We start from the raw sequence: 16906 nt of genomic DNA, 5'->3' as shown, positions 1-16906 counted from the left end.
GGGGTTTGAAGGAGGTCGAGTGACTGTAGTACAGACAGTGGGGTTTAGAGAGTTCGGGGGTTTGAAAGAGGTTGAGTGCAAGGTGCATATAGTGGCAGCAAAACCTTGGAATAATTTCAGAACCTATTCGATGATACAACAGAGTTCAGCAGGATCTTTCGGGATGGATGAAGTAAGGTGGGCCGAGTGGCCTTCCTCATTCATTACACGTGTTATGAGTGTCTGAAGGAGACTATATGCAAGGTATTGTGGAGATTTTAACTGATCTAGGAGCCAGGGAGCTGACCTTCTCTGTGATGTACAGCTGTGTGCCGTCAGCGTAGCGCAGTGTGTAGTGTTCTGGATTCGGTAAGGACCACCTGTAAAGCAAAACAGACAAACCACATTACAAGAGGGCAATTTCCTTCCGTACGCAGCATAGCAGTTGGCTACCAGGAGCAATAACCAGTAGTGTGTCACAATTACAGGCGATCAGACACAATAAACAACAGTAAGTAACAATAATCAGTTACCTGTAACAGTACCGTATGTCATCAATAACTTAGTAAAAGTATATTGCCATTAATCCGTAAAAGTATACCCACCCTAAGTGGAGGACGTGCACCCGGGGGCGCTGAGCACTCGAGTCTCATCGCCGAGAGCATGCAGAAATCAAGCCCAGGCTGCAGAAAGAGCGTGCAGCAAACCAGTGCCACCCACCCCTTCCCTCAATGACTATCTGTCCCACCTGTGACAGGGACTGTGGTTCTCGTATTGGACTGTACAGCCACCCAAGGACTCATGTTAAGAGTGGAAGCAAGTCTTCGATTCCGAGGGACTGCCTATGATGATGATTGTCATTAACAATTAGGAACATCGGAACAGAAATAGGCCATTTAGCCACTCGAGCCCGTTAGATCACAGCTGCCTTGTACTTCACCTCCATTAGCTCCGTATCACTTGATACTCCTACCCAACAAAAATAGATGGGAGATGGGAGAGTTTCTGCCTCAGATGGGACTTAAATATCAATTATTGTGATAATGTCCCCATCCCAAAATGCACTCAAAGCAGAATGAACTCTGATTTATTCAGGAAACAGTGGCACTAAGGAAACGTCCTGCTGTCCACAGGTTCTCCAGCATCCCCTCTGTGCTAACCAGCCCTACAGATCATCTCACACAAACTCCTGTGATTGCTCAGTCCCTTCCTTTCCTCCACACCACTCCAGTCCTGTTCCCCAATTACTTGCAGTATTCCCTCAGTATCTCTATTGCCACCCTCGTGTAGCAAAAAAAAGACTTGCATTTATATAGCACCTTTCACAACCTCAGGACATCCCAACGCACTTTACAGCCAATGATGAAGAACTTTTGAACTGTAGTCACTGTTGTGATGCAGAGCAGGTCTCCAGTTGTCCTGGTTAACCCTTGCCACTGGATAAAGGCCTATCTCTGTCGAGCCCGTGTGGTGGCTGGTGTGCAACGATTAAAAAAAATCCACACACAGGCACCTTCCACCCCCTCAATTGGAGTTCAGGACTGGAAAATCGGGTCCTTCATCAAAACATCTGTGAACTCATGTGGAAGCAAGTCATCCTCGTTTGAGGACTGCCTATGATAATGGTACTAAACGCAACAGCCATTTTGCACACAGCAAGCTCCCACAAACAGCACTGTGATAATGATCAGATAATCAGTTTTTTTTTGTGATGTTAATTGAGGGATAAATATGGGTCAGGTCACCAGGGAGAACTCCCCTGCTCCTCTTCAAAATAGTGCCATGGGATCTTTTATGTCCCCCCAAGAGAGCAGACGAGGCCTCAGTTTAACGTCTGATCAGAAAACCGGCACCTCCCGACAATACTGCACAGCCTAGATTTTTGTGCTCGAGTCGCTGAACTTGAACCCACAACATTCTGACTCAGAGGCGAGAGTGCTACCCACTGAGCCACATCGGACATGGCACACAGTTTAATCTGTACAATGCTTTGTACCGGTGTACAGGAATCACATCTCCTTCTGGTCCAATGCACTGATCAATCTGTGTTCAGAGTGCTGCAAATATCAGAAAATGTTTAGAAAGAACAAAGTGATACTAAAATCAGAATGTATTGAAATTAATCTATGAGTAATCAATCTAAAACAATATTTGCCCATACCTACAAGGGTGGTGGAAGCGGACATGATCAATGATTTCAAAAGGAAAATAGATAGGCACTTGAGGGAAATAAACTTGCAGGGCTACGGGGGTAGAGCAGGGGAATGGGACTGACTGGATTGCTCCAGAGAGCTGGCATGGACTCGATGGGGCCAAATGGCCTCCTCCTGTGCGGTTATGACTATAATAATGACTATTACTCTGTACTCTTGGGTCAGATGTGTCTTTCTGCCTCCTTTCACAACCACAAAGCTATTTATAGCTCTGTGCGGTCATTCATTCTGTGTGTGGATGTGATTAAAATATCCCATATGTCGGCTGTCTGCACATGCACAGTGCCAATCAATCACAAACCAGTCAAGATACAAAGCCTCCACTGGGAAAGATACGGCAATCATTTTAAATATTCCTCCCCCCACAAGGTGCTGACTCGTGTTGAGATACAGATTCACAGTTGCCTATCTCCCCCTGATATAATCGTTCTTTAGGTGCAAGCCAGGACAGTGAGTGGCAGGCTATTCCACTATGGCATGCATCATAACAGAACCTGATCCAAAGCACAGCTAGCCACCCAGACATGCCCTTCCAGGTGGAGTTACTGAATAGTGATCAGGACTGGAAACAGTGGCTCATTTCTGTCCCTCCCTCTTCAGAGGGTGGGGTCAAAGTGCAGGGTCCGACAGAGGGAGCTTCGCTCTGTGCTTGACCCATGTGGCTAATTGGAGTACGGTGGAATACACAGAGTAATGCTCCCTCTGCCCTACCCACAGCATATACATTAACCTCAGACTTCCCAACACACAGTGTGACATTTCTATCACCCACACCAGCTGCAACTTCCAATCTAGTGCTTCATTATAGAAACACAGAAATTTACAGCGCAGGAGGCGGCCATTTCAGCCTATCGTGCCCGTGCCGGCCGACAAAGAGCCGCACGGCCCTCGGCAACTTATTTCTGTGGGTCTCAAATTCATCATCAAACTCTCCAACCCCACCGCCCCCGTAAAAGGAGTGATCAATACTCTGAGGCGAGTAATATTCCAACCTCATCCATCTAACAATATGGCCCCTTGCAGCTAATCACAGAAGACGATTACAGTCACTGAGATATTGGTGTACCATCCACCCGATCCCCAGTGCGGCTTCAATCACCCTCATCATGCAATATCACACAGCCGTGCAAGTGGGGAGATCAGATATCAAGCCTTGAGAGAGGGGGGTGGACATCCTGCACTGTATGTAGGCTGGAAATTATTGCTGTAGATATTAGACAGACATTAACCAATCATTTTACACTGGCTTGGACAAGTTTACAAATACTGGACCACAGGATACTGCCATTGTCTTCGGTCCTCACAAACTCTGCATCCTTGCCGGTGATTCCAGCTCCCTCCTTGGCCACTATCTGCGGTTAAACCAGGCTGTTTGCAACCTTTGCATCCTTTTTGGCCCTGATGAGCTTTGGATCCCATGTCCTCTCCATCACAGCGGCCTCTTGCCTCACATGACAAAAAAAGTTACCTATTACCCCTGTCCTCGCTGATTGGCATTGGCTCCCGGTCCCCTAATACTATCAATTTAAAATTCTCAAACTCGTGTTGAACTCCCTTCATGCCCCTCACTGTCTCTAATCTACGCCAGCCCTACAAGACACCCAAGAACTCGGCGTTCCTCCAACTCTGGGCCTGTGTCTCCTCACGCCTTCCATCCCACAATCTAGGCCTGTATTCACTAGAGTTTAGAAGAATGAGAGGGGATCTCATTGAAACATCAAAATTCTGACTGGGTTGGATAGACTGGATGTGGGGAGGATGTTTCCCCTGGCTGGGAAGTCTAGAACAAGGTCACAATCTCAGGATACAGGGTAGGAAATTTAGGAACGAGATGAGAACATTTTTCACTCAGAGGGTGGTGAACCTGTGGAATTCTCTACCACAGAGGCTGTGGAGGCCAAGTCACTGAATATATTTAAGAGGGAGATAGATAGATTTCTAGAAACAAAAGGCATCAAGGGATATGGGGAAAAGCGGGAATATGGTGTTGAGGATCAGCCATGATCATATTGAATGGCGGTACAGACTCGAAGGGCTGAATGGCCTACTACTGCTCTTATTTTCTATGTTTCTAATCGGCAGCTGCAGCTCTAGCCCCTACACTCTGCAATTCTCTCCCTACATCTCTCCGCCTCTCTATTGTTCTCTCCTCCTTTAAAACCCACATCTTTCACCAAGCTTTTAGTCACCTGTCCCAATATCTCCTCCTTTGGATCGGCATCCATTTTGGTCCAATTATGCTACAATAAAAGGAGGTCTATGAATGCTAGTTGCTGTTGTTGTAAACGTATGTCATGGCAGGCGAGCCCCAGGAGGGCAAAGAAAACCCTTCAAGGACAGTCTCAAAACCTCCTTGATAAAACGCAACATCCCCACCGACACCTGGGAATCCCTGGCCCAAGACCGTTCAAAGTGGAGGAGAAGCATCCGGGAAGGCGCTGAACACTTCGAGTCTCTTCGCCGGGAGCACACGAAGGCCAAGTACAAACAGCGGAAGGAACGCACGACAAATCAAGCACCCCACCCACCCGTCTGCCCCATCTGTGACAGAGACTGTAGGTCCTGCATTGGTCTCAGTCACCTGAGAACTCATTGTAGTGTGGAAGCAAGTCATCCTCGACTCCAGGGGACTGCCTCAGAAGGAGGAGAAAAAGAAACAAAGAGCAAATTCAGCGCAGTTATCCAGGGCGCATCGTATCATGGATAACCGCATGTGCAGGAAGTGCCTCCAGTTGCTCGAACTTGAGCTCGGTGAGCAGCTGGAGTCACCGCAGGGCATACGGGAGGCTGAGAATTTCTGGAGTGCGGATCTCAGGAGGTGGTCACCCTGCAGCTCGAGAGTTCAGTAAGTGGGTGGCCATCCAGCAGGATTGGAAGAGGCAGCCAGTGCATGAATCCTCTGGGAATGTGGCACTCTCAATCCATGTTTACAGCGCTGAACCATCATATGCAGTCCCTCATATCGAGGATAACTTGCTTCCATGCCAAAAAAAGATGAGTTCACAGGTGTTTCAATGAAGGACCTAATATTCCAGGTCCTGAACTACATATTGAAGGGTGGAAGGTGCCTGTGTGTGGATTTCTTTAACATATGGTGGCCATTGCACCCCAGCCACCACACGGGCTTGACAGAGCTCGGTCTTGGTCCAGTGGCAAGGATTAACCAGGACGACTGGAGACCAGCACTGCTGCACGGGCCTAGTGCGCATACATATCACAGTGTGGGCTGGCCCGTGCTTCCCCTGGGCCCGAACTCACGCCTCTCCTGGACTCTGATCATATCGCTCCACGAACTCTTGTCGCTCCTTCATCCCGACCTCGCCGTTCCAGCTGTACCTGCCTGCACGGCAATCACCCTCCTGCAGTGGCATGCCGCTGCACGCTGCTCCCTGTAATGGCCCCGGCCTGCTGACGGTCTTTCAGCCAGGGATCGTGCCGATTTCCGGGCTGGGCTGAATACCAGTGAGGGTGATGACCAGTGCTCCCTCTAATTTTTTTTGCATGTGCCATACCTTTCAGAGGCAACAGCTCGTGAACGACCTGCAAGGGACGTCCCAATTGATGTGTGGCTACTGGCCCCGTGCAGCATTGGGGGGAGGGGGGGTACGTTGGTGACGAAAGCTTGGTGGGGTGGGGGGGGGGGAAGCACATTCATGGCACTGTGGGGCAAATGACTGCACAGGGGAGTACAGAAAAGTGTAGAAACGCAGTGGTAATGGGGGATTTGAAAGTCAAGGGGATAGACAGGCATGTGAGTTGCTCATGGTGTGTTGCCTCCCTGGTGCCAGGATAAAGATATCACTAAGAGGGTGCCGGACATTGGAGGTAAAGGGAACAGCCAGAAGTCGTGGTCAATGTAGGAACTAATAGGAAGAAAAAGGGCTTAAGTCCTGCAGAATTTTAGGAGCAAGGGAGAAAGTTAAAAAGCAGAACCTCACTAAAGGTAGTGATCTCGGGATTACTTCCAGCTCCACACGCTAGTGAGTTTAAGAATAGTAGGATAAAACCAGTTAACACGTGACTGGAGAAATGGTACAGGAGGGAGTGCTTCAGATTCCTGGGGCATTTGGACCAGTTCTGGGGCAGGAGGAGCCTGTTCAAGCTGGATGTGCTGCACCTCAACAGAGCTGGGACCAATGTCCTTGCGTGCTGTGGGGGAGGGGTTAAACTAATTTGGCAGGAGGGAGGGCACCAGGATGAAACATTCGAGAAGAGAAATCTGGGGCACAGAGGACTGGGAGTGGCAAATAGCACTAGACTAAAGAATAGTTCAGAAATAGGAAGGATCAGACAGGGGGAAAATGCAAAGTGCTCTAAGATGGGACTGGCATGCACATACAAAAATGCAGAGAGTGTGGTAAATAAGGTTGGTGTGCTGCAGGCACAAGATGCCACATGGGACTTTGATATAGTGGCAATAACAGAGACCTGACTCAAAGGGGAGGATTGGGAACTTCCTCCCTACAAGGTATTCAGGAAAGAAAGGAGGGGCTGTCAGTATTGATCAAATAAACTATTGTAGCATTGGAGAGGGATGATGTAGTTGAGGGGCCAAAGACAAGAGTATGTTTGGTTAGAATTAAGGAAATTAGAAGAGTGATTACACGACTGGGTATGAGCAAATAGTGGGAAGGAGATAGAGGAGCAAATTTGTAGGCAAATTGCAGAAAAATGAAGGAACTACAGAATAGTGATAAGGGGGACTTCAGTTATCCCAATATAGACTGGAACAGCAACTGTGTAAAGGACAAAGAGGGGGAAATATTTCCTGAGAGAAGAGAACTTTATTTACCAGTGCGTTTCCAGCCTAATGAGGAAGGAAGCAATGCTGGATCTGGCTCTGGGGCAAGTGGAGCATTTGAGGAACAGTGATCAGAATATCCTCAGGTTTTGAACAGTTATAGAAAGGGACAAGGAACAATCAAGCGTAAAATACTTAACTGGAAGAGGGCCGTCACTGAGTTGGAAAGGAATCGGGCCCACATGGATTGGAATCAAAAATTGGTTAAAATTTAAAATTGGTTAAAATTTAGCAAACTTAAAAGAGGTTAAAATGGGAGCTTATGACAAATGCAAGGTTAATAATGCAGCAGAGCACCAAGCTGAATATAGAAAGTACAGAGGAAATCTATAAAAGGGAATAATAGAGGCAAAGAGAGTATGATAATAGATCACAGCAAGCATAAAAGGGACTCCAAAAGTATTTTATAAACACAAATAGTAAACAGATAGTCAAATGAGGTGAGCCCGAAAAAGATCTTCATGTGGAGGCAGAAGACATGGCTGGGGTAAATGAGTACATTGCATCTGTCTTCACTAGAGAAGAGAATGCTGCCAATGGAGCAGTAAAAGCCAAAGTATTAGTCATCAAAAGCCTTTCCACCATCTACAAGGCAGAAGCCAGGAGTGTGATGGAATGCCCTCCATGTGTCTGGATGAGGTACAGCACCAACAACACAACAAGCTCATCACCATCCGGGACAAAAGTAATTGGCTTTTGGAAAAGTATGCTATTAAATGAAAGTCAGCAGGGATTTGTTTAAGGCAAATTGTGTTTGACTAATGATCAAGTTCTTTGATGAAGTAACGGAGAGGATTCATGAGGATAGCACAGTTGATGTATATGTGGACTTTCAAAAGGCGTTCGATAAAGTAGCACAAAGCCCATGGGATTAAAGGAACAGCATGGATACAACATTGGCTAAGGGATAGAAAGCAGAGCGCAATGGTGAACGGTTGTTTTTCCAGACTGGAGGGAAGTACACAGTGTTCCCCAGGAGTTGGTATTAGTACCACTGTTCATTAATTACATGGTCTTGGATATTTAGGGCATAATTTCAAAGTTTGCAGATGATACGAAACTCAAATGTAGTAAACAGTGAGGAGGATACTAACAGACAGGACAGAGACAGACTGGTAAAATGGGAAGAGACATGGCAGATGAAACTTAACAGAGAGGTATGAAGTGATACATTTTGGTAGAATGAGGAGAGGCAACATGAACCAAATACTTTTCCAAAAGCCAATTACTTTTGTCCCGGATGGTGATGAGCTTGTTGTGTTGTTGGTGCTGTACCTCATCCAGACACATGGAGGGCATTCCATCACACTCCTGACTTCTGCCTTGTAGATGGTGGAAAGGCTTTTGATGACTAATACTTTGGCCTTTACTGTTACATTGGCAGCATTCCCTTCTCTAGTGAAGACAGATGCAATTTACCCCAGCCATGCCCTCTGCCTCCACATGAAGATCTCCTTTTTCGGGTCCATCTCCTTTGTTTACTATTTGTGTTTATAAAATACTTTTGGAGTCCTTTTTATGCTTGCTGTGATCTATCATACTCTCTCTGCCTCTATTATTCCCTTTTTTTAGATTTCCTCTGTACTTTCTATATTCAGCTTGGTTCTCTATTGCATTATTAACCTTGCAGCAGAGAACCAAGCTGAATATAGAAAGGGGGTGCAGGAACAGTGAGACCTGGGGGTGTATGTACACACGTCTTTGAAGGCGACATGATAAGTTGAGAAGGTTATTAAAAAAGCATTTGGGATGCTTGGCTTTATTAATAGAGGTGTAGAGTACAAAAGCAAGGAAATATATGAAACCTTTATAAAACATTGGCTAGGCCTCATCTGGAGTAGTGTGTCCAATTCTGGGCACCTCACTTTAGGAAGCATGTCAAGGCCTTGGAGAGGGTGCAGAGGAGCTTCATTAGAACATCAGGGATGAGGGACTTCAGCTATATGGAGTGACTGGAGAAGCTGGGGTTGCTCTCAGAGTAGAGACGGTTAAGGGGAGATTTGAGAGAGGTGTTCAACATCATGAATGGTTTTGATAGAGCGAATAAGGAGAAACTGTTTCTTGTGGTAGAAGGGTCAGGAACCAGAGGACTTAGATTGAAGGTGATTGGCAAAAGAACCACAACCAAAATAAAGTTAGGAAACATTTTTTTTTATAAACGCAGCGAGTTGTTGTGATCTGGAACGCACTGCCTGAAAAGGGCGGTGGAAGCAGATTCAATAGTATCTTTCAAATGGGTGTTGGATAAATACTTGAAGGGAAAGAATGTACAGGGCTATGGGGAAACGAGCAAGTCAGTGGGATTAAACAAACAGCTCTACCAAAGAGCCGGCACAGGCATGATGGGCCGAATGGCCTCCTTCTGTGCTATGTTATCATTCTATGATTAATGCCTAATAAATGAAAAGAATCCAACTATAGAAGTACTCCATCCCTTTCACTCCACCTTTTGTTCCCTCATCTCCCACCTCATCTTTCACATACTGCCGCACCTTCCCTCATTTCCTTTCTCCCTTTCCCCCTCTAGTTCCTCATTCTATCAAACCCCTTCCACCGTCCCACAGTCTTCCCCCTCCCCCCCCCCCCCCGCCCGCCTCCGTTTCATCATCCCGTCTCTTGGCTTCCCAACGTCGAGACATTTCCTCTCATGGCCTCCACCTCCCTCTCTCGTCTTCCAGAATCCTCTGCGGGTTTGCGACCACCCTCAGCAGCTTCCGAGTCTGAACCACCTTTTGTCCCATGCCTCAAGGGCCAGTGAGCTTTTCTGATCCTTAAACTCTACGTTAGAAATGACAAGGAGCAGCACAACCTGAAGCACGCAGAGAGGGATTTCCCCAGAGATGCGGATACTAATGTTCAGTAATGCTCACCAGCATGGAAAAACAAGCTTCCCACGCACATTGGCTAGGGTTAGGGTTATGCTGAACAAGCACATACAGACATTAATGAGCGTGGGATTACTGGAGTAACTAGCAGATAGCAATTCTCATCCATCACTCACTCAATGATTTCAGGCTGGAACAAATTTGCTTTGTATTTGCACTGGATAGTTTGGTCTTGAGAGCAGTGGGCCACAGGGAGCTTGGCTGGTTCTCTTGTGTGGTCTCTGACTCAGCGGTTTCTGAACTATACGCAAAGTGCGATAGGTTCGGGGTGGGGGTGAGGAGAAAGATACAGGCATTGCACTTAACACTTACAGCAACAACTTTCATTTGTATAGTATCTTTAATGTAGTAAATCATCACAGGAGCAGTTATCAAACAAAATTTGAAAGAGAAAGAGGGGGGAGACGAGAGAGGGGGGGGGGAGAAACGAGAGGGGGGGGGGAGAAACGAGAGGGGGGGGGAGAAACGAGAGGGGGGGGGGAGAAACGAGAGGGGGGGGGGAGAAACGAGAGGGGGGGGGGAGAAACGAGAGGGGGGGGGAGAAACGAGAGGGGGGGGGGAGAAACGAGAGGGGGGGGGAGAAACGAGAGGGGGGGGAGAAACGAGAGGGGGGGGGAGAAACGAGAGGGGGGGGAGAAACGAGAGGGGGGGGGAGAAACGAGAGGGGGGGGAGAAACGAGAGGGGGGGGGAGAAACGAGAGGGGGGGGGAGAAACGAGAGGGGGGGGAGAAACGAGAGGGGGGGGGAGAAACGAGAGGGGGGGGGAGAAACGAGAGGGGGGGGAGAAACGAGAGGGGGGGGAGAAACGAGAGGGGGGGGAGAAACGAGAGAGGGGGGAGAAACGAGAGGGGGGGGGAGAAACGAGAGGGGGGGGAGGAAACGAGAGGGGGGGGAAACGAGAGGGGGGGAACGAGAGGGGGGAGACGAGAGGGGGGGAGACGAGAGGGGGGGGAGACGAGAGGGGGGGGAAACGAGAGGGGGGGGAAACGAGAGGGGGGGAAACGAGAGGGGGGGAAACGAGAGGGGGGGAAACGAGAGGGGGGGAAACGAGAGGGGGGAAACGAGAGGGGGGGAAACGAGAGGGGGGGAAACGAGAGGGGGGGAAACGAGAGGGGGGGAAACGAGAGGGGGGGAAACGAGAGGGGGGGAAACGAGAGGGGGGGAAACGAGAGGGGGGGAAACGAGAGGGGGGGAAACGAGAGGGGGGGAAACGAGAGGGGGGGAAACGAGAGGGGGGGGGGAGCGAGAGGCGAAAGAGAAAAAGAGAAAAAGAGAGGAAGAGAAAAAGAGATAGAGAGATAGAGAAAAAAAAGAGGCAGAAAGGTTTAGGGAGGGAATTCCAGAGCTTAAGGTCTATGGTTGTTTTAATTGGCTATTCATTTATCTAGATACAATATATACTTAATATACCTCTGGTACCGGATTGTCAATATTTAAAAAACCTATTGATTTGTGGAATGTTATAAATATTAGAATAGTATTAGCAGTCTTTCATGTCGAAGATAACCCACTTCCACATCAAAAAAAGATAAGTTCAGAGGTGTCTCAATGAGGGGGCTGACGTTCTAGGTCCCAAACTACATGTTGACGGGTGGAAGAATACACCTATCCTCGCTGACAGATGCAGAACTGTTGCTTTGTTGGGAAATGAGGCAGCCAGAAATCTGCACAGCAAACTCCCACAAACAGCATCCGAGATGAATGACCACTTGACAAATGGAGATAGAGTCATATCTGAAGATTATCCTTGAAATACTGATTTACAGCCAGTATATGTGCAAAGCCCTATAATTATTAGATGACTCCAGTACACATTAAAATGCTGGCCCAGAATTTGCAGCCCCGATGACGACGAACTGGCAGCATTCACCATCATTTTGCCTTTGAAACTGACTGCAACTTCAGGATTTAGCGCATGCGCAGCCTAAAGTGGAAATGCTGAAGTTGGGATCTGCCATTCACTGCTCCTCCACAGTCTGCGCTGTGACCCCGCCCCACCCCACCAGAGTCGGTAATGAGTGTAATCTGTCAGATCAAGGAAACTGACGAAAACTTCGTCTCTTCCTCAGTAATTATGCTGTTAAATAACCGTTAGACTCAAAGGGATTAGGTGTAACTGGGGTTTTAACAGCGTACTGACTGCTAAATAAAAGGTAATGGTCCTGAAAAAATAATTAAAATTAAAATATTTTAAGAAACTTTATGTAAAGGTTGTTCATCTTTATTCAGGTCTGCCTTTTCCCTGTGTGAGAGCCCCAATCTTTACTTGTTCTCTGGAGTTTACCCACTTCCTTGTTCGCTGCCTGTGAAATTTCGTTTTGATTGGCTGTTTAGACAGCAACTTGCATTCTGGGTATCCCACCAAACTGCGCTGATTTGAATTTGAAAAGCCGGACTTCTCGACACAGAGATTGCGAGTTCTTTGTGCGAGGCTTACTTCGGGCCAGCTGCTTCTCCACTGGCCGCAAGTTCCAGGCCAATGTGGTAGAGTACAAAGTACGACCTTACCAATCATTATCCACCAACTTTACAGACACTTACCCACCATGTATCACATCACTCTGTACCAAATCTCTCAAAAATCACCATCACATTGATTGTACCATGGGCTAAAAATTCCACATTGAAAAATAGCTCAATTTGTTGGCGCTATTTGCGAATAACGGACGATTATTTTTAATGCCGAAATAGCGCCAAAAAAATAAGGCCCAAGTTTTGCCAAAAGTTTTTTAAATTTGGGCGTAGCCTTAAAATACCATCGGTTTTAAGGATGGAGAGAAATGTTTGTGTGTTAGAAATAATGCCCGCTCTGTGCATGCCCAGATGCTGGTGAATTGGGGGGGGGGGGGGGGTGGCAGCGGGAGAGACGGTTGCGGGTAGTCAAACTGAAGTTATTGGGATTTAGTGTAGGTCTGGAAATTGATCACAGAGTTACATGCCTCAGGTTGTGAAACACAACAGTTACATGCCTCAATCAGTTTAAAATTGCAACCACATAGAAAACTTAGTGCACAGAACGGTTAATGACTCTACTGGACACTTATTTCCGATTACATTTAACAGCCCTGGAGATCCTTCAAAAAAGTCAACACGTCAGCTCGGCCGCACACTTAGTCAGGTTGAACTTGACAGATTGGGGACTAAATTAAGTTAACCTCTGATTGCTGATCCATTCAGGCAACTGTTTGCGTAGGATAACATCCAAATATTACCACTTCACCTCAAGATGTGAAAACTGTTTTGCTCCCAATGTGTTTATTGACGTCAAAGAATTGACTATAATGTGAAGAAATCGCAGAACATAAATAACTGCCCTGGTTGTACATGTCTTTAGTTCAGATTGTAAATCTGAGCTCCATGGTCCGGAAACTCCACTTATTAATGCAAGTCCGTTTCTGCAGTAGCTCCATTAGCATCGATTTCGATGGGACTCGACTAGGTAAGGCAAGCTTTTTAAAAGTGGTAGTTTGCACTGTCTTTAAAAATATCCTTATTGGGAAAACTCGCAAAAACGGCGTTATCGTTGGGTTTGACCCCAAGTGACATCACAAAAACGGTTCTCAAAATCTTTTTTTTTAAATATAAAAAAGGATGGCATTACACCAAAAAAATGGAGCTAAATCGATGCTTACGGTGGCGAATTTCAGGTCCTATATCCCACCCTTAAACACCAGTTATCCCTCGTACTGTACCATATTGACGGAGTCAGGAGATCGTGGGTTCAAGTCCCATTCCAGAGACTTGAGCACAAGAATCTAGGTTGACACTCCAGTGCAATAACGAGGGAGTGCTGCACTGTCGGAGGTGCTGCTTTTCAGATGAGATATTAAATTGAGGCCCCGTCTGCTCTCTCAGGTGGACCTAAAAGATCCCATGGTTATACCCGGTGTCCCAGCCAATGTGTATCCCTCAAATCAACATCACCAAAAAGAGATTTTATCTGGTCATTATTGCATTTCTGTTTTTGTAAGCTTACTGTGCGCAAAATTGGCTGCCATGTTTCCCACATTACAACAGTGACTGCACTCCAAAAAGTACTTCATTGGCTGTAAAGCACTTTGGGTGTCCTGAGGTTGTCCTGAGGTTATGAAAGATGCTACAGAAATGCAAGTGTTTGTTTTCTTTTATATTCCTCCCTTAAACACCATTAACTAGACTGACTATCTTGCTCATCCTCTAACCACAATGCACCACCTACTGAACCATAGCACCCTTTACCCACAATGCATCAGAGTGCATCAGACTCCTCTTTTACCCACAATGCATCACTGAGTGCACCAGACCCCTCTTTTATCCATGTATTGTTATGGCACTACAGTACTTACCCATCGCAGACCTCTCTGATAATTGCAATCAGTGGCTTTTTCTGAAAATGACAAAGAGTTATCTGTTAGTAATCAAATCAACCAGCTAAGATTTCAGATCACATCAAACTTTATAGCAGTTACACTGAAAGAGCATTTCACCATCAGCTCAAAACCACAAGAGTATTTGGTTCATCTATAATAGATTCCTGTGGTCCAATGCTTCAAACACTGAGTTATGGTTCCTGCCACCTCACAGATGCAAGGGCCCACCCCACCTCAATTTCCGTCTGCCACCCATTTGATTCTCTCGTTTCTGTATTTATCCCTCTTTCCCCCCCCCCACCCACCCCCCAGATATCTCTCTCCCTTTCCAGTTTCTCTATCTCCAGCACCTGTTTGTTTGATTCACGGGTTTCTGCCCGCTTTCAATCCTCCTTCGACTTGTCCCTCCCTTTTCAGTTTCTCTCTCGACACCCTGGCCTTTATGAATGGTCCTGGGAGGGGCGGCTGTTCTGTGCTGGCTCAGTGCAGTGGTCTCCATGGCAACAGTAGCATGCTTGGGAGGGAAAGGGGGCCTTTGGACCTATAGTTCCTGAAGCTCTCCACCAGTGGGGTTTTTCTCACCTCATGTCTGAGTCGGTTAAAGACTAATTGACAAGTGTGATTGCAATGATCAGTCAACAACTCCATTATCACTGTATCCCAGGATGATAGAAGACAAACTAGATGGACCTTGGTCTATTGCATCTAGCAATTCTTATGTTCCCAGGTTGAAAGGTGCTTCAGCTGGCCAAATAAATGGTAACTGGAGACTGTTGGGAGCTTGAGAGGCCCACAAAATGTAGGAGTGCAATAGTTCAGGTCTCCAGGGTGGGAGAACCTTACATCTCCCACAGCCAAGGCATCCCAATGAAGGTGTCTTCTCTACCCTCCACCCGTTCACACCTCTCTCCACTGTGGCCACTTCTTGCAAAAGATTGTACCCGTGTAAGTACCAACCTCGAGCAAGGTTAGGCATTTGAAAATTTCCATGCCCAACTCTCACGGTGGAATGGATATTTGCAACAGACTCAGGCGGGCAATCGTTTTTGGGTTCAATTGGCACCTTTCAGGATCGAAGGAGGATTTAGAGTTATGGAGACATGAACAAAACTACTTGATTTTAGTTTCAGGGGAACAAATTTACTATTCTTCAAAGCAGGGGATCGTGAGTTGAGGGGCATGTCCACAATAGAATGATTATTGAAGCACTCTGGAGGCAAATGGCTGATTGCCTTTCTCCCTTCCTTAGGGAGAGGCAGCATCAGGATTCAGGATGGTGGGACGGCAGTGATGGCATGAGCGTCTGGCAGGCGGGGAAAGCCAGCATCAGCACTCGAGCGGGTGGGGGGAGGGGGGCCAGGGAGAGGTGGGGTACTGGCACTGGGATTAATTCTACTGAGACATGAGTTTGGTGTGATCGAAAGCAGCATCATCCAACCACCACCTGCTGTTCTCTCTACAAATTCTATTTTGATTAAAAAACCATGAGGATCTGTGATTTCAATGAAAGTATAGTCTCGCTCTGTTCCAAGGCAGAGCATGTTCAATAGCTGAAATCCAGCTCGTTGCCTGAAACCCCCATCAGTGAGCTTCTGATTTAACAAATTCCCCTTGTGTGGGAGAACCTTCACCCTAATTATGCTCCCTTGCCTTGCGTTTATAGAGAATGAAAAAAAGAAAAGGAATAATGCGGTATTTAATCTTGGTCAACAACATGGGGCCTTGAATTCATAGAAACATAGAAAATAGGAGCAGTAGTAGGCCATTTGGCCCTTCGAGTCTGCACCGTCATTCAATATGATCATGGCTGATCCTCCATCTCATCATATTCTCACTTTTCCCCCCCATACCCCTTGATGCCTTTTGTTTCTAGAAATCTATCTATCCCCTTCTTAAATACATATAGATTGGGCTAACCAAACTGGTAGCAATACGGTGGAGGAGGATTTCCTGGAGTGTATTAGGGATGGTTTTCTAGACCAATATGTCGAGGAACCAACTAGATTGGGTGATGTGTAATGAGAAAGGACTAATTAGCAATCTTGTTGTGCAGGCGCCTTGGGGAAGAGTGACCATAATATGGTAGAATTTTTTATTAAGATGAAGAGTGACACAGTTAATTCAGAGACTAGGGTCCTGAACTTAAGGAAAGGCAACTTCGATGGTATGAGACGTGAACTGACTAGAATAGACTGGCGAATGATACTTAAAGGGTTGACGGTGGATAGGCAATGGCAAACATTTAAAGATCACGTGGATGAACTTCAACAATTGTACATCCCTATCTGGAGTAAAAATAAAACGGGGAAGGTGGCTCAACCTTGGCTAACAAGGGAAATTCTGGATAGTGTTAAATCCAAGGAAGAGGCATATAAATTGGCCAAAAAAAGTAGCAAACCTGAGGACTGGGAGAAATTTAGAATTCAGCAGGGGAGGACAAAGAGCTTAATCAGGAGGGGGAAAATAGAGTATGAGAGGAAGCTTGTTGGGAACATAAAAACTGACTGCAAAAGCTTCTATAGCTATGTGAAGATAAAAAGATTAGTGAAGACCAACGTAGGTCCCTTGCAGTCAGAATCAGGTAAATTTATAATGGGGAACAAAGAAATGGTAGACCAGTTGAACAAATACTTTGGTTCTGTCTTCAGGAAGGAAGACACAAATAACCTTCCGGAAATA

At 46.6% G+C, this 16906-nt stretch overlaps 1 protein-coding gene across 6 annotated transcripts in view; it reads right to left on the bottom strand.

Annotated features, from left to right (window-relative positions):
* Window positions 1-16906, bottom strand: part of LOC139277463 (engulfment and cell motility protein 2) — a 175585-nt gene that overhangs the window by 96003 nt on the left and 62676 nt on the right. For all 6 annotated transcript variants that reach the window (XM_070895946.1, XM_070895951.1, XM_070895950.1 and 3 more), the window contains 2 exons: window positions 14204-14244; window positions 287-359 (listed from right to left, as the gene is read on the bottom strand). In XM_070895946.1, the coding sequence (XP_070752047.1) occupies window positions 287-359; window positions 14204-14244 (114 nt within the window). The remainder of the gene's footprint in view (window positions 1-286; window positions 360-14203; window positions 14245-16906) is intronic.

Source organism: Pristiophorus japonicus, chromosome 12, assembly GCF_044704955.1.
Source record: "Pristiophorus japonicus isolate sPriJap1 chromosome 12, sPriJap1.hap1, whole genome shotgun sequence".
NCBI classification, from domain to species: Eukaryota; Metazoa; Chordata; class Chondrichthyes; family Pristiophoridae; genus Pristiophorus; species Pristiophorus japonicus.
The sequence above is the reverse complement of the archived record's forward strand: the minus strand, read 5'-3'. Positions and strand labels throughout refer to the sequence as shown.